Source organism: Cyprinodon tularosa, unplaced genomic scaffold, assembly GCF_016077235.1.
Source record: "Cyprinodon tularosa strain WSP-4 unplaced genomic scaffold, ASM1607723v1 ctg56, whole genome shotgun sequence".
Taxonomy (NCBI): domain Eukaryota; kingdom Metazoa; phylum Chordata; class Actinopteri; order Cyprinodontiformes; family Cyprinodontidae; genus Cyprinodon; species Cyprinodon tularosa.
The window spans coordinates 2,308,321-2,324,788 of record NW_024039296.1 but is presented as its reverse complement, the minus strand read 5'-3'; the positions used below and the strand labels follow the sequence as shown (position 1 = coordinate 2,324,788).

The window sequence follows — 16,468 nt, the reverse complement described above, 5'->3', positions numbered from 1 at the left end:
TTACAGGTGTTTGAACTGAGTCAAGACTGAAATGGAGCCTATTGAGTGTCGAGCAGTGATCCGGTTTTGAATGGCCTCATATAGCCTATGATGGGGCATCATTACCATAAGCCAGTGTTTTTCAACCCTGTTCCTCAAGGCACACTGCTCTGCATGTTTTGAATGTTTCTGAGGTTCAGCACACCTGATTCAGATGATTGCAGTTCAGCAAAGCCTGATAATCTGCTATTAATTGATAACAGGTGTGTGGAAGCTGGGAAACATCTTAAACATGCAGGGCAGGGTGCCTTGAGGACCAGGATTGAAAAACACTGCCATAAGCTACTTTCATTTCATCAAAAGTCTCCAGTGGCATGCGTGCGTCCTTTAGAATACAAAACCCGGATCACTGCTCGACGCTCAACAGACACCATTTCAGACTTGACCCAGTTTAAACACCTGTAAATCAGAAAACCCAAGTTCAGAGCTGTAATTTGCCACCTAATGTATAGAGATATAAATAATTGCACATACAAAATCTTTTAGATCAAACAACTTGAAGTGGGTCAGGGGTGTTTCTTATTGAACAGCCCTCATACTACTGGCTGCTTAGATTTCTATGAGGTAGTATCACATTTAAACATGCATATATATATATATATATACACACACAAATATATATGTTTACACACACAGAGGGGCAGAGTGTGAATAATAAGTCTGAGTCATGTGTGTTTTACTTGAAGTCTTTTACTGGGCAGAAGGCAGCTTGTTTATGATGCACATTTATAACTCAAAGCAGAAGTGAAAACTTCATAGCATATCGTTTTGGTCTGTGAGGGCATCATGGCACAGTACAATCACTAAGGTCTACAGGTTCTCTCCACATCAGCACAGCAGCAGTTGGGGTTTAAAAAGTCTGAGTATTTAACAAATAAGAGAAAAAAGTATAAAACATCCAGAAAAAAGATCAGGTTCATGTCACAGATTCAGGAACAGACTTGTCCTTACAAGTTTCCTCTAATTAAAGCCCCTTAAGGCACACAATTCAACCCAAATCCCAACAAAAACATGCAAACAGGAAAAGGAACCTCTTCCTTGCATAACAGCCTCTTATCTTTTACCCTCTAAAATTGGGATCATAAAACCTGTTTCTATTTGACTATAAGCATAAACCTTGATGTGGTTGTGGTCTATAACTCTTGTAACATTAACCACATTCATAAACCAACAACAGCTTGGCTGTGTGCAAAAGATAACAAAACCAACACATGAGTTAAATGAAAATGAGACACAGATCTGGAAAATCATTTATAACAATAACAGACATTGTGATTAAATGCGTTTTAAAATTTCTGTTACAGTGGAAGGAAGTCAGAAGACTCACACAGCATTAATAAACCATTTCTGTTTCTTTTTTGACACAAATTCTATTAAAAGTTGGAGAATGAAATCTAGGCTCCATCAAAATTTGAGACCAATAGAAAAGCATTGAGTCTTTAACAACATAAATATGAGAGTTACAAGTATTGGTTCATACAAAAAACAAGATTCAGGGTCAAGTAAAATCTGAACACTTTGAGATGGGACACTTTGTTGGCATGAATATCAAGCGTTTGGCAGCTTTAAGGGGAGAACAGCACAGTCTTGATGTACTCCACGGTGGTGATGTTTGTCAGCATGTTGACGTGTTCGTTCCCCGGCAGCTCTTTGAGGGCCACAGGCTGCTTCTGCTGCCCTGCCCAGCGTTTGCACTGCACGGCGCTCCGTAGGTTCACCGTCCCGTCCCCGTCGCCGTAAACCACGTCGGGCTCCACGTCTGGGAACTTGTCCGAGTACTGGAAGGCCTCGGGCGTGGGGATCCCGTTGCCGTACAGGCAGTGGACGGCTACGCCGGGGGCGGTCAGGTCCGCCACCAGAGGCTCGGTGTCCTTTCGCATCAGCCAGCCTTCTCTGAACCCGATGTCCGAGTAGAATTTCTCATAGTCCGCCACAGTGTAGTTGGTGGTGGGCGTTTGGATAAAAACCTGGAGATGGAAAGAACAAAAAAATTTTTTTTTACATTTCTGATTCTTTTATGTTCCTGTTATTTTCCAAATATCTTCGAAGTAGGTTAAATGTCACTAAATAATCTAAATTCAGAGCATAATATTCACTATAATGATCTGCAGGATGTAAACAAAGGAGAAGAAACTAAAAGCTGGGAACTTAAACGATACAGTCAGATTTTAATAACAATAAATCATTGATAACAGACCTGATCTTTGGGCCAAGAGTGGGCATAGGGGAGGAGCCAGTTGGTTGTGACGGCAGTCCGTTGCTGTGAGCGGATCTTAAGCGGGCTGATGACCGGGATGCGGTTATTGTCACCTGAATTTAGAGAACAACGAAAACAAAGTAAAGAGAATTGAAAGTTAGGAGTTTCACCATCATGCTTCCAGAGAAATTTCATTTCGGTTTTATTTTGCAGTTATATACATGCAACCTCTGATGTAGAAAAAACTTCAGATATTATATTGTGAACATTTATTTAAAAAATATTATGTGGAATTAAGAAGAAGCTTTGCTCTGCCGATTTACCAATGCTCAGTGTATTTATAGAAAATTTTTCATCAGGGTGAAAAGACATTAGTATAACCTTAATAAGGCAATTTTTGCCCCCCATACTGCTAGAATTCTACTACTGTGACCACTGGATATTAAGAGGAAAAAAACCTAAACAGAACGTTTTGTTTTTTAGTTTGCAAAGGTGGAAAGAATTAGGTTTGCAAAGTTGCAGAAATAACCTGAAATGTCCTTGTTTACAAATAACTTAAGCAGATAAACCCCTCAGACCGGCTGTGCAGCACAGCGGTTGAAGGCTAATGATTACAGCTCGTATTTACAGCAAACAGGTCCAGAAAAAAAAACGTCGATACAAACAGGATGTGATGCAACTGGCTTATGAAATATATGACGAACCAGGAGGGAGACAAGAAATGCCTGTGAAATAAAATACTCAGCTTGTCTGTATTCTTGTCTTAATTAGAGCAAAGGGTTATGTTGCAGAAACAAAAAGTATTTAATAAAGCGATCAACTCAAAAAAAATTTCTTTAAGCGCTTCAGTTCTGACTTGTGAAACTGGTCTTCACACTCCTCTCACACAAGCCTTCATGTTCAGATCTGCATTTAATCCTCTCACACACCGACTAAATGTGCTCCTGCTTCTTACTAACCGGATGTAACCACACGCAGGGTTTTGGCCACGCCAGCCCACGGCGGTCCGAGGCATACAAAAGCCTTTATGTATTTGTCCTTCCAGGCCTGCGGCTGCTGGTTGAGGAAGTAAAGTGTGTACATGTTCCCCATGCTGTGAGCGATGAGCACCACGGGTCCTCCAGCCTTCTCTGCCATCTCCTCAATCATCAGCTGCAGAGCCTTGAAATACTCTTTGTTCTCATCTAAAAGAAGAAGAACATTAACTGAAGCTCAGCTCAGAGGTTTAGTTGTTCAATTCTTTTTCCGTATCTTACTCGGAGCTTTCCTCCAGTCATACGGAGCCCCTCTGACATCGTCGTCTCTGGTGTAGCCCCACTCCACCATCGCCTGCACAATACTGAAGAAATACATGCCTGGAAGATGCAAACAAGATATATTAGAGAGAGACTGAGTTATTTAAAGAAGTGGTGAAAGATTTAGGCCTGTACTTGGACTAGGCCATTCTAACATAAATATGGATCAAGCAGTATTAAAATCAGTCCATTTTCTCGCTAATTTCTCCATCCCTAACTGCAGAAACACATCCCACAGCATAACAACTTGACCCCAACCGTCCACTGTTGTGGTGTTAATCAGGCTACAGTAAAGAGGTTTGGATTAAAGGCCAAAATCTTTCATATAATCATCATCATCATTCTAGCTGTGTCCATTTTATTTTTATTTTTTTTTGGGGGGGGGGGCTGCCACTGTGCGGTGCCCGGGTAGCAGTCTGGGGTTAAGGGTCTTGCTCAAAGAGCCTGAGTGGCAGTCTGTAGGAGACGAACCCAGAACTCCAGGACTCCAACCGCAATGTTCTAACCAATAGGTTACCACCTCCCCAAGTCCCTTTTTTCTTCAAATGGGCTCATCATGAGCCTCGTTCTGATAGGGGTTCATTCCCCCACCAATGGTTGATCAGGGTGAGAAATTGCATAAAAAAAACAAGATTTACACCAGTTTTTAAAGCTCGATAGTCTATAAATAAGTTAATGAGCATAAACGTCCCTACTTTTTGTTGAACCTTGCAGGACTTTTTCTATAAGGAGAGGTTTTTTATTTGAGTTATGTTGAGCCATGTTGTAGAAATATCCAGAAATGTCCTTCTACTCTTGCAGGAATGGTTTCAGATCATCAGGGCACTGCAGCTCCTAGGACTCCCTGAGGATTCTTTAACTTACCCACACTGCGCTTGCTGGGGTCCAGGTATTCCAGGGAATACGTCTTTCCAAACCCTGGGACTCGAACATCCACGCCTGGAGGGGCATCGCTGGTGTGTGTGCTGCTGTTGTAGATCAGTCTACAGAGGGAGACATACAGACAGCCGGTGGTTGAAACTGAATCAGTTCTGCTTTTCTGCGGACCACCGCGTTTCGTTACTAAAACCTGATCCAGAACATTTCCTTTTTTCAGGCCCAGAGTCCACCACAATATTTGAGATGTGTGACAGCAACTTCTCCAACTGTGGTTTTTAAAGAAGTAAGACCAAGTGTTGCTGTTTCAACCTTCTAACTTAAAACAGTCTATGACACTGTGGTGGCATCAGCCCTCCTCTACGCTGTCAGAAAGAGACAAACTAGTGAGAAAGGCTGTTTCTGTCCTAGTCTGCACTCTGGACTCAGTGGAGGAAGTGGCTGAGAGGAGGGTGCTGTCCAAGCTCTTATTCATCATGAACAGTTTTCACCCCTTGTACCAGACTGTAGAGGAGCTGAGCAGCTCCTTTAGTGAAAGACTTTTACACCCAGTTTGTAAAAAGAAGCGTTACCGCAGGTCCTTCATCCCTGATACAACCAGATTCTACAATGAGACACTACAACGGCTATAACTTGTGCAATGCATAATGTGCAATTACTATTTGATACCCTGTGCAATAACTATATATATATAAATATCCATCTATATAAACACCCATGTAAATGCGTGTTTATATAGATGGATATTGATCCTACTATAAAAAAGCTGTCTTGTGGACACACTGTATAGAATGCTGTGAAAAGAGCCCCGATCACTCCTCATCCTTAAAATCATGTTAATCCATTAAGTATTTTGAATATTACATATTCTGATTTTTCCTCATCGCTGTTTTTGTAAAAGTACCAATTTAACTTGCTGATATTTAAAGGTTATATCTTTAAGATACATTCAATTGTTTTTTTTTTTACTTTTTCCTCTGTAATGCTGTTAATAGAAGAGTCACCTTCCCTCAACTGATTTCTCTCCTCATCAAGTTTCTCATTTCTTACTAACTGAGGTAAAAAAAATAAATATAAAAATCAGCTAAGGTCCAAAGAAAATCCTGACAGGCTGCAGGTGTGTAGATCAAGAACAGCTTGTAAAAGTCTAATAAAAAGTGTTGAAAAGGGAAGTCTGCCTGCATAAAGTCATAGCATAAAGAAGTTAAGGTTGGTTAACAGTCTTTGAGGAACGCTGCATCTCATCTAGGGCTGAACAATCAAAATTGCGATTATCGTTTACCAAAATTTCAACTGTTTTTATGTCGATTTTTCTTTGCAATAACCTCAAGCTTGTAAACGTTTCACCCCAGCTTTCAGTTTTAGAAAACTTGCTTGCCCAGAGATCATTATTTCAGGATTTTACTATAAACTTTTAGTGAAAAGGTGTGTGCTTCTACTTGCCTGCATGGTTCTGGATGCAAGCGGCAATTCTCTCTACTTTATGTGTGGCGACAGCTCCGCTTTAAGCGTTTTACCACCACCAAAAGGGCTGGTGTCTTTCTCACGTTATATATAGTGAATAGAGATAAGCACCTCTGCGATTTAAAAATTGCATTTTGTTAAATTGCAATTATATTGCAAAAGCAATTAATGGCCCAGCCCTAACCTCACCGCAAAGTTACAAAAAGCTTTACTTACTGGAAATAATCCAACTGCCTCCTTAAGCCCTTTTCACCACAAAGAAGCTCTAAAAACTGCTTTGAAAACTAAAGGTGACTAATCTATGACAAAAATCCTACATCCGCTTTTGAAAAGAGATTCCCACCTGATGTTATCTATCCAGCAGTCGATGGCGTAGGGGACCAGCAGCTCCAGGTTGAGCCACAGAGTGAAGAAGTTTTCTGTCTTCTTGTAGCAGATGTAGTGGACCACGCTGGGTTTGTCCAGCTTCGCCTCCAGCTGGTTCCCCAGATCCCCGGGAACTGCAACAAGAAGAACCCAGCGTCAAAAACCAGAAACCGATCAAACATTCAGCTCCGAATATTTACAACCCAAAAACATGGGATGTAAAAACATCACTGGGTGTTTGTCTATATAACACAGAAATACATCTAAATGCTCAAGAGAACCAAATCACTGCTCCAACATTAATCTGAAAGAGAAAAAATATTTGTCAGAACTTAAGAACTGCATAAAATGTAAAGAACTTTTCAAAATAGGACTAAATTAGATTCCTGTGCAAATTACATTTTAAAGAAAATAACGAGTACAGAAACAAACTAAAGAAACAAACCCAATAGAGATAAAATAATGCCTTGTGTATCAGTGAACAATACAAAACAAAGTAAAATTGATCATGTGACTACAGCAGCAAAAAAGAAAAAAAAATGCATGAAATCCCTGCATTGGCTCATTGAAAAAAACATGAAGGGGATTTAGAGGAACAAGCCTGTCATCTGAAGCAGGTCTAACCTGATTTTCATGCACCTTAATAACAGAACTAGCATGCTATTTAGTCAGGGTGTGAAACATCCTGAACTCATGATTAACTGAAATCTTAAACCGTTTCACTTCGAGAACAAATTTCAGCTGTTGAGGACTTAAAATTACAAGAATCATAATTTTTACTTTAAAACTGAAAAAATGAAGAAAAAAAAGAACAAATGAAATAAACACAGCTAAAAATGGTTGTTTTTTTCCCCCCTATCATTCATTTTCCTTTTGAAAATATTTAACAAAAAAAACCCAACAAACATCTGAGACGTATTTATTTGCTAATTTTCATTTGATATATTAGTGATTTTTATTTATTTTTCTATTATAAATTTCTGCATTCATTCTTTTGTTGTTTTTGTTTGTTTTTTCAAACCCTTTACAGTTTAATATCTGAATTATATTCCCACGCTAGTTTCTCTATTAGTAACTAACTCTCTTCCACTCTGCATTTTGTTTTGACACATTTTGCTCCAATCATTGCTTCACTATGCAGGTTGCAGACTTCTGCTGATCATGAATAACTGCAACCAGTTAACATGAAATCGACTCACTGTTTTCACTCTATTACATCCATAAGTGGCTTAACTGCTGTTCTGCTGTACATATAATCATCAGTGAGACTTTCGTCATCCTGACGGATTTATGCAACAGCAAGTCAAACACAAAGCCAACATGTCTGATAGTATGCATTGATCTTAGAGTCAAAGGTTGCTGCAGGATTTTTCCACCAACTGCTGCTATCAGAGCAAATCCTAAAATACTCAGAATTATCTCCCAGAAAACAGACGGTACATTGATCCCAGTTATGAAAATCATCCTCGATTTAACAGTGACTGAATAGATTGATTCATTCCCTCAAAAAAAAAAAAAAAAAACAAGATTGTTTTGAGTTCTTATGAAAAAACATCTCCTAAATGACTAGTTATAGGAGGTTCATTGGGCCATTATTTAACTTTTGTGAGTTTAATCAAAAAACAAGCTGTAGATCAGAGCAGCCACACAGAGTCCTATTGAGCTCAAATATTCAAATAGAGTCTGTGGTTTGAACAAACACAGATAAACTTCTCCAAACTCAACACCCCAACCACTGACTGAGAGGACTTTCTTCCCTAGGGAAAGACATAGCGGAGCGATTAAGCTTTAAGAGTTTTAACATGGATCAGAAAGGAGAAGAAGCGGGGCTGAGTAGTGCTGAAAGAGTGGAAAACTCCCATGAAACACAGTAAGGTAATCAGGAGGGTTGAGTGGCTACTGTGCTGAGTGCTGTCATATGACCACAAGACTTCTGGACTCTTTAAAGCTCACACAGGATAAACAAGTCCTGAGTCATCCGTCATGCCTCTGACGTGTTTTTACTAGGGAGAACCCTGTAAAGCTGAGAAGAGCTTCACTATACATCTGATAAATAAACAGAAAAAGGGTGAAAAACAGATTTAAAATGATCTTTACAAAGCAACGTGTGAGTTTAAAAGGTTTGTAGCAGAGTTAGCAATAAAAACAAGTCAGAAAAGAACTTCAAAAATGAAGCATTTTTGACACAGACTTTTTCCAAATGAAAAAAGTAATAAAAAAAAATCACAGTAATGTTGATAAAACAGTTATTGTCTGCAATAAAAAAAGTTAATGTATGAGCTAAGGAACCTTTTTATGTCAAACTGACTCTCAGATCTTGTTAAAGGAGAAGTCCGGTCATATTAAGAATTCAAACTTCTGAAAGTACTTTAAATATGAAATTATTACATACTGTTCAACAAATTATACATGGTTTTAATTAAGAATAATTGTCATTTGAATGTTTTTTACTGGAGGCATCCATGTTTGTCAAAGAACACTACTGCCACCTACTGGTTTGTGACATCACGGTGCGTATCGGTTGTTGATCAAGTCCCAGTGCTATCTGGTGTTTGTAACAACTCACTATTATCCAAGTCACCTTGAAAACATTCTTCTTCCAAATGTTTGCTACATATAACATGTCTTTTCTCTGACCAGAAGTTCAATGGCAAATCTTCCCCCTTCAAGTTGTCAATCCAGCAACGAAGCGGTGGAGGATCATGAATCGGAAAGGTGAAATAACATTTTTTTTTTTCACTTTTACCTGATGTATTACACAATTTAAACTGCCATGCACATGGGCATTGTCAGTTAATCTATAGCTCTGGTGAATTTCGATGGTGAAGTCCTCTAGAAATCTTAAATAATTATTGTTGATTGCAGATGTGTCTAGTAGTTCCCATTGATATTGCTTGTAAAGTGGGAAGAATGGCGCTATAGGCTTACCGCACTGTGACGTCACTGCTGGAAGATGTCAGGAGTTTTAGCAAAAATGGCTGTTCCCAAACTCAGTGATTGGGATGAAAATTATTTTTTTTATTTTTTTTACTGATTAACGCTTAATTCATTAAATCACAGTGAACATATTAGTTTTAAGTATATAGATAATGATCCGTTGATCAATCCTTGCTGACCGGACTTTTCCTTTAAGCAGCTTATAATCCCAACATGTGACCAAGTTTCGGTAAATGACAGAAGCTGGAACACTGAGGACTCATCAGTTGCCATTTCATCATTACAGCCATGACATATCAGCTTATAGCGCTCTGCATTTAAGGCTTTGCAACAGATTATTTTTTATCATATTTCATTTGACTGGAATTTCATAACTAAAATAATACTGGAAGATTTTGCCTCCCACCCAAGTTTACCTCACTGCGGTTCTGTTTCCCGTTCAACCCTTTTAGGGGGCCGAAAGCAGATAGGCACCAGAACCTCGGGGTCAATCTGCACTATTACAACAGGAAAATTAACAAGCAAAACATCCATATTTTCTAAATAAAGACTAACTATACTTTCCTACAGCCTTTGCTAACAAATAGACGCATATATTTAAACATCCATAATTTCTAGATAAAAGGTATAGTGGATAAAACTCTTTCAGTTTTCAGTTTGAGAGACAACAAGAGAGAGAGACTTGTTAAACTGTAACCATTCTAGTCGGCCTCCCACTGATTGATAGGATTTAATGGGCTTACAGCCAAACATTCTTATAAAAGGATAAAATTACTAAACAGAAAAAAGAACTTCAGATAAATGGATTCATATAAAAGCTGGTAATGAGGTGTTCAAAGTAAATAAAACTATAGAATGGTGGAGGTGCTCAATGATCAGAACCCGCAAAATAAGAGATAATCTATAAGATAACTATCATACATTTACTGTAAGTGACAACTTCCTTAGCATAAAGTAATACTTTTTCTTTGTAAGGAAAATGTAAAACTAAATGGAGCAATCAAAGCTTTTGCAAAGTTAATATAAAACCTGAACCAAATTTTTTTGCAAGAACACGTTGGCTGTTTACACCTGGGCTGAGTTATTATGGAACAATTACAGATTCCTTCACACTGTTTATGACACGAACCATTTTATTAAAGGTCATACAGGGCCGGCCTGAGGATATTTTCCTTCGCCCCTTTAGGACTTCACTAAAAATGATTTTGTTTCCAACCTTTGAAGGAAATCTTTATCTAATAAAGCATAAATGAATCCAGGTCTAGGCTGTGCACTCAGTGAAATACTTTCTTGTTATTGGAATCCAGGACAAGACCTTATTAACTTTGTAACATTCAAAAAATATGGATATTTTGATGGCAAAAATTCATGTCAATGTAATAACAAGAAACACCAACTTGACAGAATATATTCAGACAAATAACAAAATTGCTTCAATAAGGAATTCATACAAAACACTCAGAGAGAAAGAAAAAAATTTATTGGTCCAAAATAAGGCTTAATGCTGATACTGGCACTTACATTTTTTAGATTATAAACCCAAATTTAATTGTTAACTTTGTTTATTAACTTTACTTTTTTACTTTTCAATTAACTTTTTACCTTTTTTTCTTGACTTGTAAACTTTTTATTTTCAACTTAAAAGGTAATATATCCTTCAAGGGCTAATCTAATTGGTCTAATTTGTTAAATGGCTGGATATACATTTTTGTGCTTGTAGACCTCACTAAGGAACAAGGGAACTCCATTTGTATAGGGTAAACAAGTGATGAAAAATGGTAACTTGCCCTATAAAAGGGTTAAGATTATTTATATCACTCTTTTGGTTTTTTTTAAACAAACACAGTAGTGATATAAAAGCAAGCTGTGTTCTAAGTCAAAAAGGTTTAAAGGTTCTTTAACTCAGGTGCAAATTCCAAGCCACAGAATAACCAACATACAATTAAAACAAACCCCTAATATTCTACTAGTCACAAAATTGCAGTTCAAAAACCATTTTTATCAACTATTTACTGACATTTTAAAATATTTCAATTTATGTTTACTGGTGTAAACTGAAATGTAGTCATCTGATGTATAAGGTGTACTTAAAGGCTCCCTGATGTTGAGCGCGTGTAAACAGGCGCGTGGCAGAAGAACTGATGTCAACACAGTTCCTTTCTGAGGATCCTACAACTGGATCCATCTGATCACAGGGATAATCATCAAAAACAGAGACAACAGAGCCAGGGACGCTACATGATAAACAACAATCAGGCGAATATGGTGGAAAATGTCCCTTTTCATATTTACTGCTGGATTTGACACAAGAGAAAAGATAAACGCCTTACTGAGAACGACGGGGGGTCTCTGGCTCTGACAGGACTTGTCTTGAAGGCATGTCTTCGCTGGTCTTCCGTAGCTCAGCTCCAGAACCAAGAAGAAGCCGATGCAGAAGGCTGTTAACCGGTGCCAGCCCGCCATGGCTCCCGATGTGTCATAGCCGTTGGTCGCTGTCAGCTCCTCTGTGTGTGTCAGCAAGCTCTGCCGCCAGCTGTTTCTGCTGCTGGTTAAATCCCTCCGATCATCTGATCAAAACGCCTCAGATAACGATAATTATTTAACAACTGCTGGCGGTAGTCACGAGGTACAGACTGCAGAGCGAATCAAACCGCAGGCCTGAATAATCGACCACAGATCAGATCAGTGGGCGGGGAGGGTTCAACTTTTAACATTGAGCTCCCAATAATCGATACAAAGTGGAGTTTTGGAGTAAAAAGCAAACAGTAAAACTTCTGGAATCTGCTTTTATAATTTCAAGAGTTAGTTAAGGAAAAGCAAAGTATAACGAGCATCCAGACTTTGATGATCTACAGAATAGTCTATTAACCTGTTCTGTCTTTATCAGGGGCGGAGCTAGATGGGGGGCAAGGGGTGGCCATGGCCAATCATAGGCCACCCCTACCTCCTCTAATACAGACAGTGGCAGCAGTAATACTCTGAAGGGGAATGTTCATACTAATTAAACATTAAATTTTTTCATATATTAACAGCTACTTTACACCAGAAACACTGCAGTTAATTATGCACATCAATTTACAAACATTAAAGATGATATTTGCTCTTTTCAGAACAAAATTTTGAATTATTTGCGGTAAAGATAAAATTATGTGCCTCTGCAAGTCATCTAGGAGTCTTCAGTGAAATCATATATAAATAAATACTTTAATAATAAAATAAAAATTCATTATAATTCATGATTATAAAAGTAGGTAATGACAACTGAAATATTTTTGCCCCAGAACTCAAACCTGAAAGAATTTTGTCCACTACACCTTTTATTTACACAGCATAGATGTTTAAATATATGCGTCTATTTATTAGCAAAGGCTGCGGGAAAGTATAGTTTGTCTTTATTTAGAAAATATGGATGTTGAGCTTGTTCCTGTTGGAAGAGTGTAGATTGACCCTGAGGTTCTGGTGCCTTTCGGCCACCCCTCAATGTTCATTGGTTATTGACTGGCTGACCCTATTAGGATTTTCTGGCTACACCTCTGGTTTTTACATCTGCAATTTGCCAAATATTAGCTTTGACAAAAATACAGGACCTCCTTAAAATAGAATTTAATTCCAATGCTGACTTTCCTGCTTAAGTGATGGGTTGATAATTCATGATCATGTTAATACTTTTCTCCAACCCCCTCCTTTTTTCTTATTTATATATATATTTATCTACTAAACAAAAGAATATACCGTAGTTGATGTTAAAACTCCCCCTAACCAATAATGATATCTGCCACAAATGGAGTGTCCCACAGACCCGTTTGTATCCGACCTGACGAGCTGCTCAGCATCTGGGGCGAGAGCAGACCTGAAACAAAAAAAGACAGGGTGCGTCCCTAGAGGTCAAAAACCATAACAACTGGGAAAATGGAAACTTTTATAGCACCCTAGTTTTATAATCAGAATGAACTCTGAATCAGAGGGGTAGCCAGAATTTTTTTATAAGGGTAGCCAGGCAATAACCAATGTACACACTGGCACCAGAACCTCAGGGTCAATCTACACTTTTCCAACAGGAATATTAGGGAGCAAAACATCCATATTTTCTGAATAAAGACTAACTATACTTTCCTGCAGCCTTTTCTGACAAATAGACACATATATTTAAACATCCGTAATTTCTAGATAAAAGGTGTAGTAGATAAAACTCAGTTTTGAGTTCTGGGGCGTAAATCTTTTCCATTGTCATTACTTACCTACTTGTATCAATAAACATTCTGCATAAAATTAATATTTACAAGCACTAATATCTACATAAGTTCATTATTTGATAAGTTTTTATTAAAATTGTTATTTATCTTTGATTTCACTAAAGACTCCCAGATGACTTGCAGAGAGACATCATTTTCTCTTCACCCCATAAAACACAAAATGTAGCTCTGAAAAGAGCATGAATTCTGTACTTATCATCTTTGATGTTAGTATATTGATGTTTATAATTAGCCACAAAAAAATTTAATGTTTTGGATATTCCACTTGAGAGAATTACTGCCTCCACCATCTGTATTTGAGGGGGAAAAAATGGCAGGGGTGGCCAATGATTCGCTAAGGTTGGCCATGGCCACCCCCCCCCATCTAGCTCTGAATAAACAAACATTTAAGGAGATTATTGTAAAATACATTCTAAATCTCAGTGAATTTATTTTCTTGTAAAATAAAACAACATTTTTTTCCAACTTTAAATGTAATAATTTTAATCTATCCTAAAAGAGTACAGTATTTATTTATTTATTTTTGTAATTGTCCATAAAATGAAATTTGAGTCAGGAAAAGCAGTGAGCTTTTAGGTTTCCTTTTTTCTTTTAGGTTTAATGCATCCTTTATTTTAAAGTAAACATAAGAAATATGTTTCTCAAGTTTAAACAACCCAATTGTTCTCAAGGTTACGTTACTCTAATACAAAATCTGTTTCAAAATCTAATCACCTTTCAAAATAGTAACAGAAATCAACAGAACATTACAGGTATCCTTCGTCTCAGTTTCCAACAGCAAAGGTTAAATTTCCCTGACTTTATATTGCAGCAACTCTTCAGCCCTAAACCGATTTGGTAGATACAAGTGCAGTTATTTTTTTAAATCAATAATCCAGACTTCTCGTAGGCATGTTCTAAAGCTCATTTTCTTTTTTGAAAGACAGTTTTTTTCATTCAGATTTCCAACAAAAACCCCAAAACCTTGCGTAAAAAAATATCATTAACTATCCGAAATATAGATTCATCAATTTTAATAAAATGTCCACCTTTGTCTGAAGTATCCCCAAATAATGATGCCACCACTACTATGTTGTAGCGTGGCTTTGTTTGTCTTTCAGTGATGTTCAGTTGTTCCTTTCATCCCAAACATACCTTTGAGGATGTCCCAAATGTTCCATCAGTCCTAAAAACAGGTTTAAAGAGATCTCAAACTGGCTGGGAGATTCTTTTTTTTTGAGAAAAACCTTTCATTTCACAACCCCAGCTCCTTATTCCCCACACCTGGTTGAGTATAAGAGGTTGCTGGATTATAAAACCTCACAAGAGATTCAAACTCCTGCAGCTCATAAATGCTGTTGTGAGTTTTCCTCATTTTACCTCCTTACTTATCAGTTTTACAGAAATGTTCAGTATTTTAAAATCAATATTCTTTCTCCTAATTATTGTCTTCACTTCATATTGTATACATTACTGTGGATATTTAATATTTTGTAACTTCTCTGCAAACTTTGCCTTTATTTAATGATTTTAAATGTTAAAAATCATACTTGAGGGGAATTTTATCAATTTAAGTTAGTCTATAACTTTCTACATAGATGAACTCAAGGGGACTGTAGGAACAATAAAATGTGCCACAATAGATTATTACTACCAGGATGTGCAAACATCTGGAGTTGCTACATTTTATCTTTTCACGTTTCAGTTGAACAGATGTTTTCATTAGTTGAATGTACATTGTGTTACGTTAAAAGTAGAAAAAACATTTCAAAATTATAACTAGCAACCAAACAGGTTCTTATGTTTAAATAAAATGGCCTATTTTACAAAGGTGTATACTTTTTTCAAATCCATTGTAAAATTCTGTCTAAAGGGTATAAAATGTGGCATCATGAGTGCAGCAGCAGTGGCAGTTATCTGGTGGTTTCCTGAGCATCCAACAGTCAGCATTAGACTTAAAAACACATTGCATGGTGTGTCTCCTCAGTCGTACAAGGTTGTATGCTGTTAATGCCTGCCATGTAGAATCCATGGTGGAACTGCTGGGAACGCAAGGGCATCAACAGTCATTGCTCCTCCTGCAACATGCTAATCTAGTCTAACCAACCTACTCTGTTTAGAAACAGTCAGAATTAACAGCTGTACAGTAGATGGAAATTTTGAAAGCGGGTGCTAAGGCTCTGAAGAGATGGGTCTCCTGTACGTGGTAATCAAGCACCATGTTTAACCGAGTATGGCTATCTCTGGTTATTCAGAACCTCCATGTCTGCGTTTTACAAAACAAATCCTCTACATACCTGCTTTTGTTCTGCACACGCACCACATCCAAATTGGATCCGTTATCCTTAAAGGAAGGAATTATCTTTGACAAAACACCAAGCTCCACAAGGATTGGCACCCCTGGTAAAATTATGTAAGATTAAAACTGAATTCATATTTTACAAGAGGAGCACATACATTCATACGGAAATATTTAAAAATGTCGATAAAATGTTTTAGTTTTTAATTAACTTGCAATCGATAAGGTTTAATTCTGACTTGACAAAACACCACTCCTTTTAAAATAGGAAAGATGAGAGAACTTGCTCTGATGTGTGATAAACTGTAAAACTTAGAAAACTGATTCATGGTTTAAATAGTCACATTTATTTAACCTTGACAAACAAGGTTAAATAAGTAAAAAAAAAAAAAAAAGAAAATACCTACTGTTCAAAGACTACAGCAAGGTGTTTGAAAACTCCTCATTACAAGGGATGCCAAGGTTTGAAAAGGATACCATAGTGCATTATAAGCTACTGTACATATTATCTAAACACTTACAGCACATTTGTGATGTGGATTTTTTTTATCTCTTTTGTATCTTTAAATCTAGACTACACTGAAACACACAAACATTTGTTCTAGTTAAAAATAAAAGAAAAATACATCTTTAAACTTCAATTCAAATGTGAAATTTTGATTTGAGAGTCCTTTCACGGTATCAAAAGACCAGAGAAACAAGAAAATAGTCTGAAGTCATCTGATCTTTACACTGACTCAGTCAGCTCTACCTCGTCAAAAAC

General features: G+C 37.4%; 1 protein-coding gene across 1 annotated transcript; it reads right to left on the bottom strand.

Annotated features, from left to right (window-relative positions):
* Positions 1 to 711: 711 nt before the first annotated feature.
* pla2g15 (phospholipase A2, group XV) lies at positions 712 to 11,800 on the bottom strand. The gene is made up of 7 exons (XM_038305459.1): positions 11,505 to 11,800; positions 6,215 to 6,371; positions 4,396 to 4,514; positions 3,493 to 3,591; positions 3,196 to 3,420; positions 2,237 to 2,349; positions 712 to 2,006 (listed from the first exon to the last, which is right to left on the bottom strand). Exons 1-7 carry the CDS (start codon positions 11,635 to 11,637, stop codon positions 1,605 to 1,607), a joined length of 1,248 nt encoding a protein of 415 aa, XP_038161387.1. The 5' UTR covers positions 11,638 to 11,800; the 3' UTR covers positions 712 to 1,604.
* Positions 11,801 to 16,468: the final 4,668 nt, after the last annotated feature.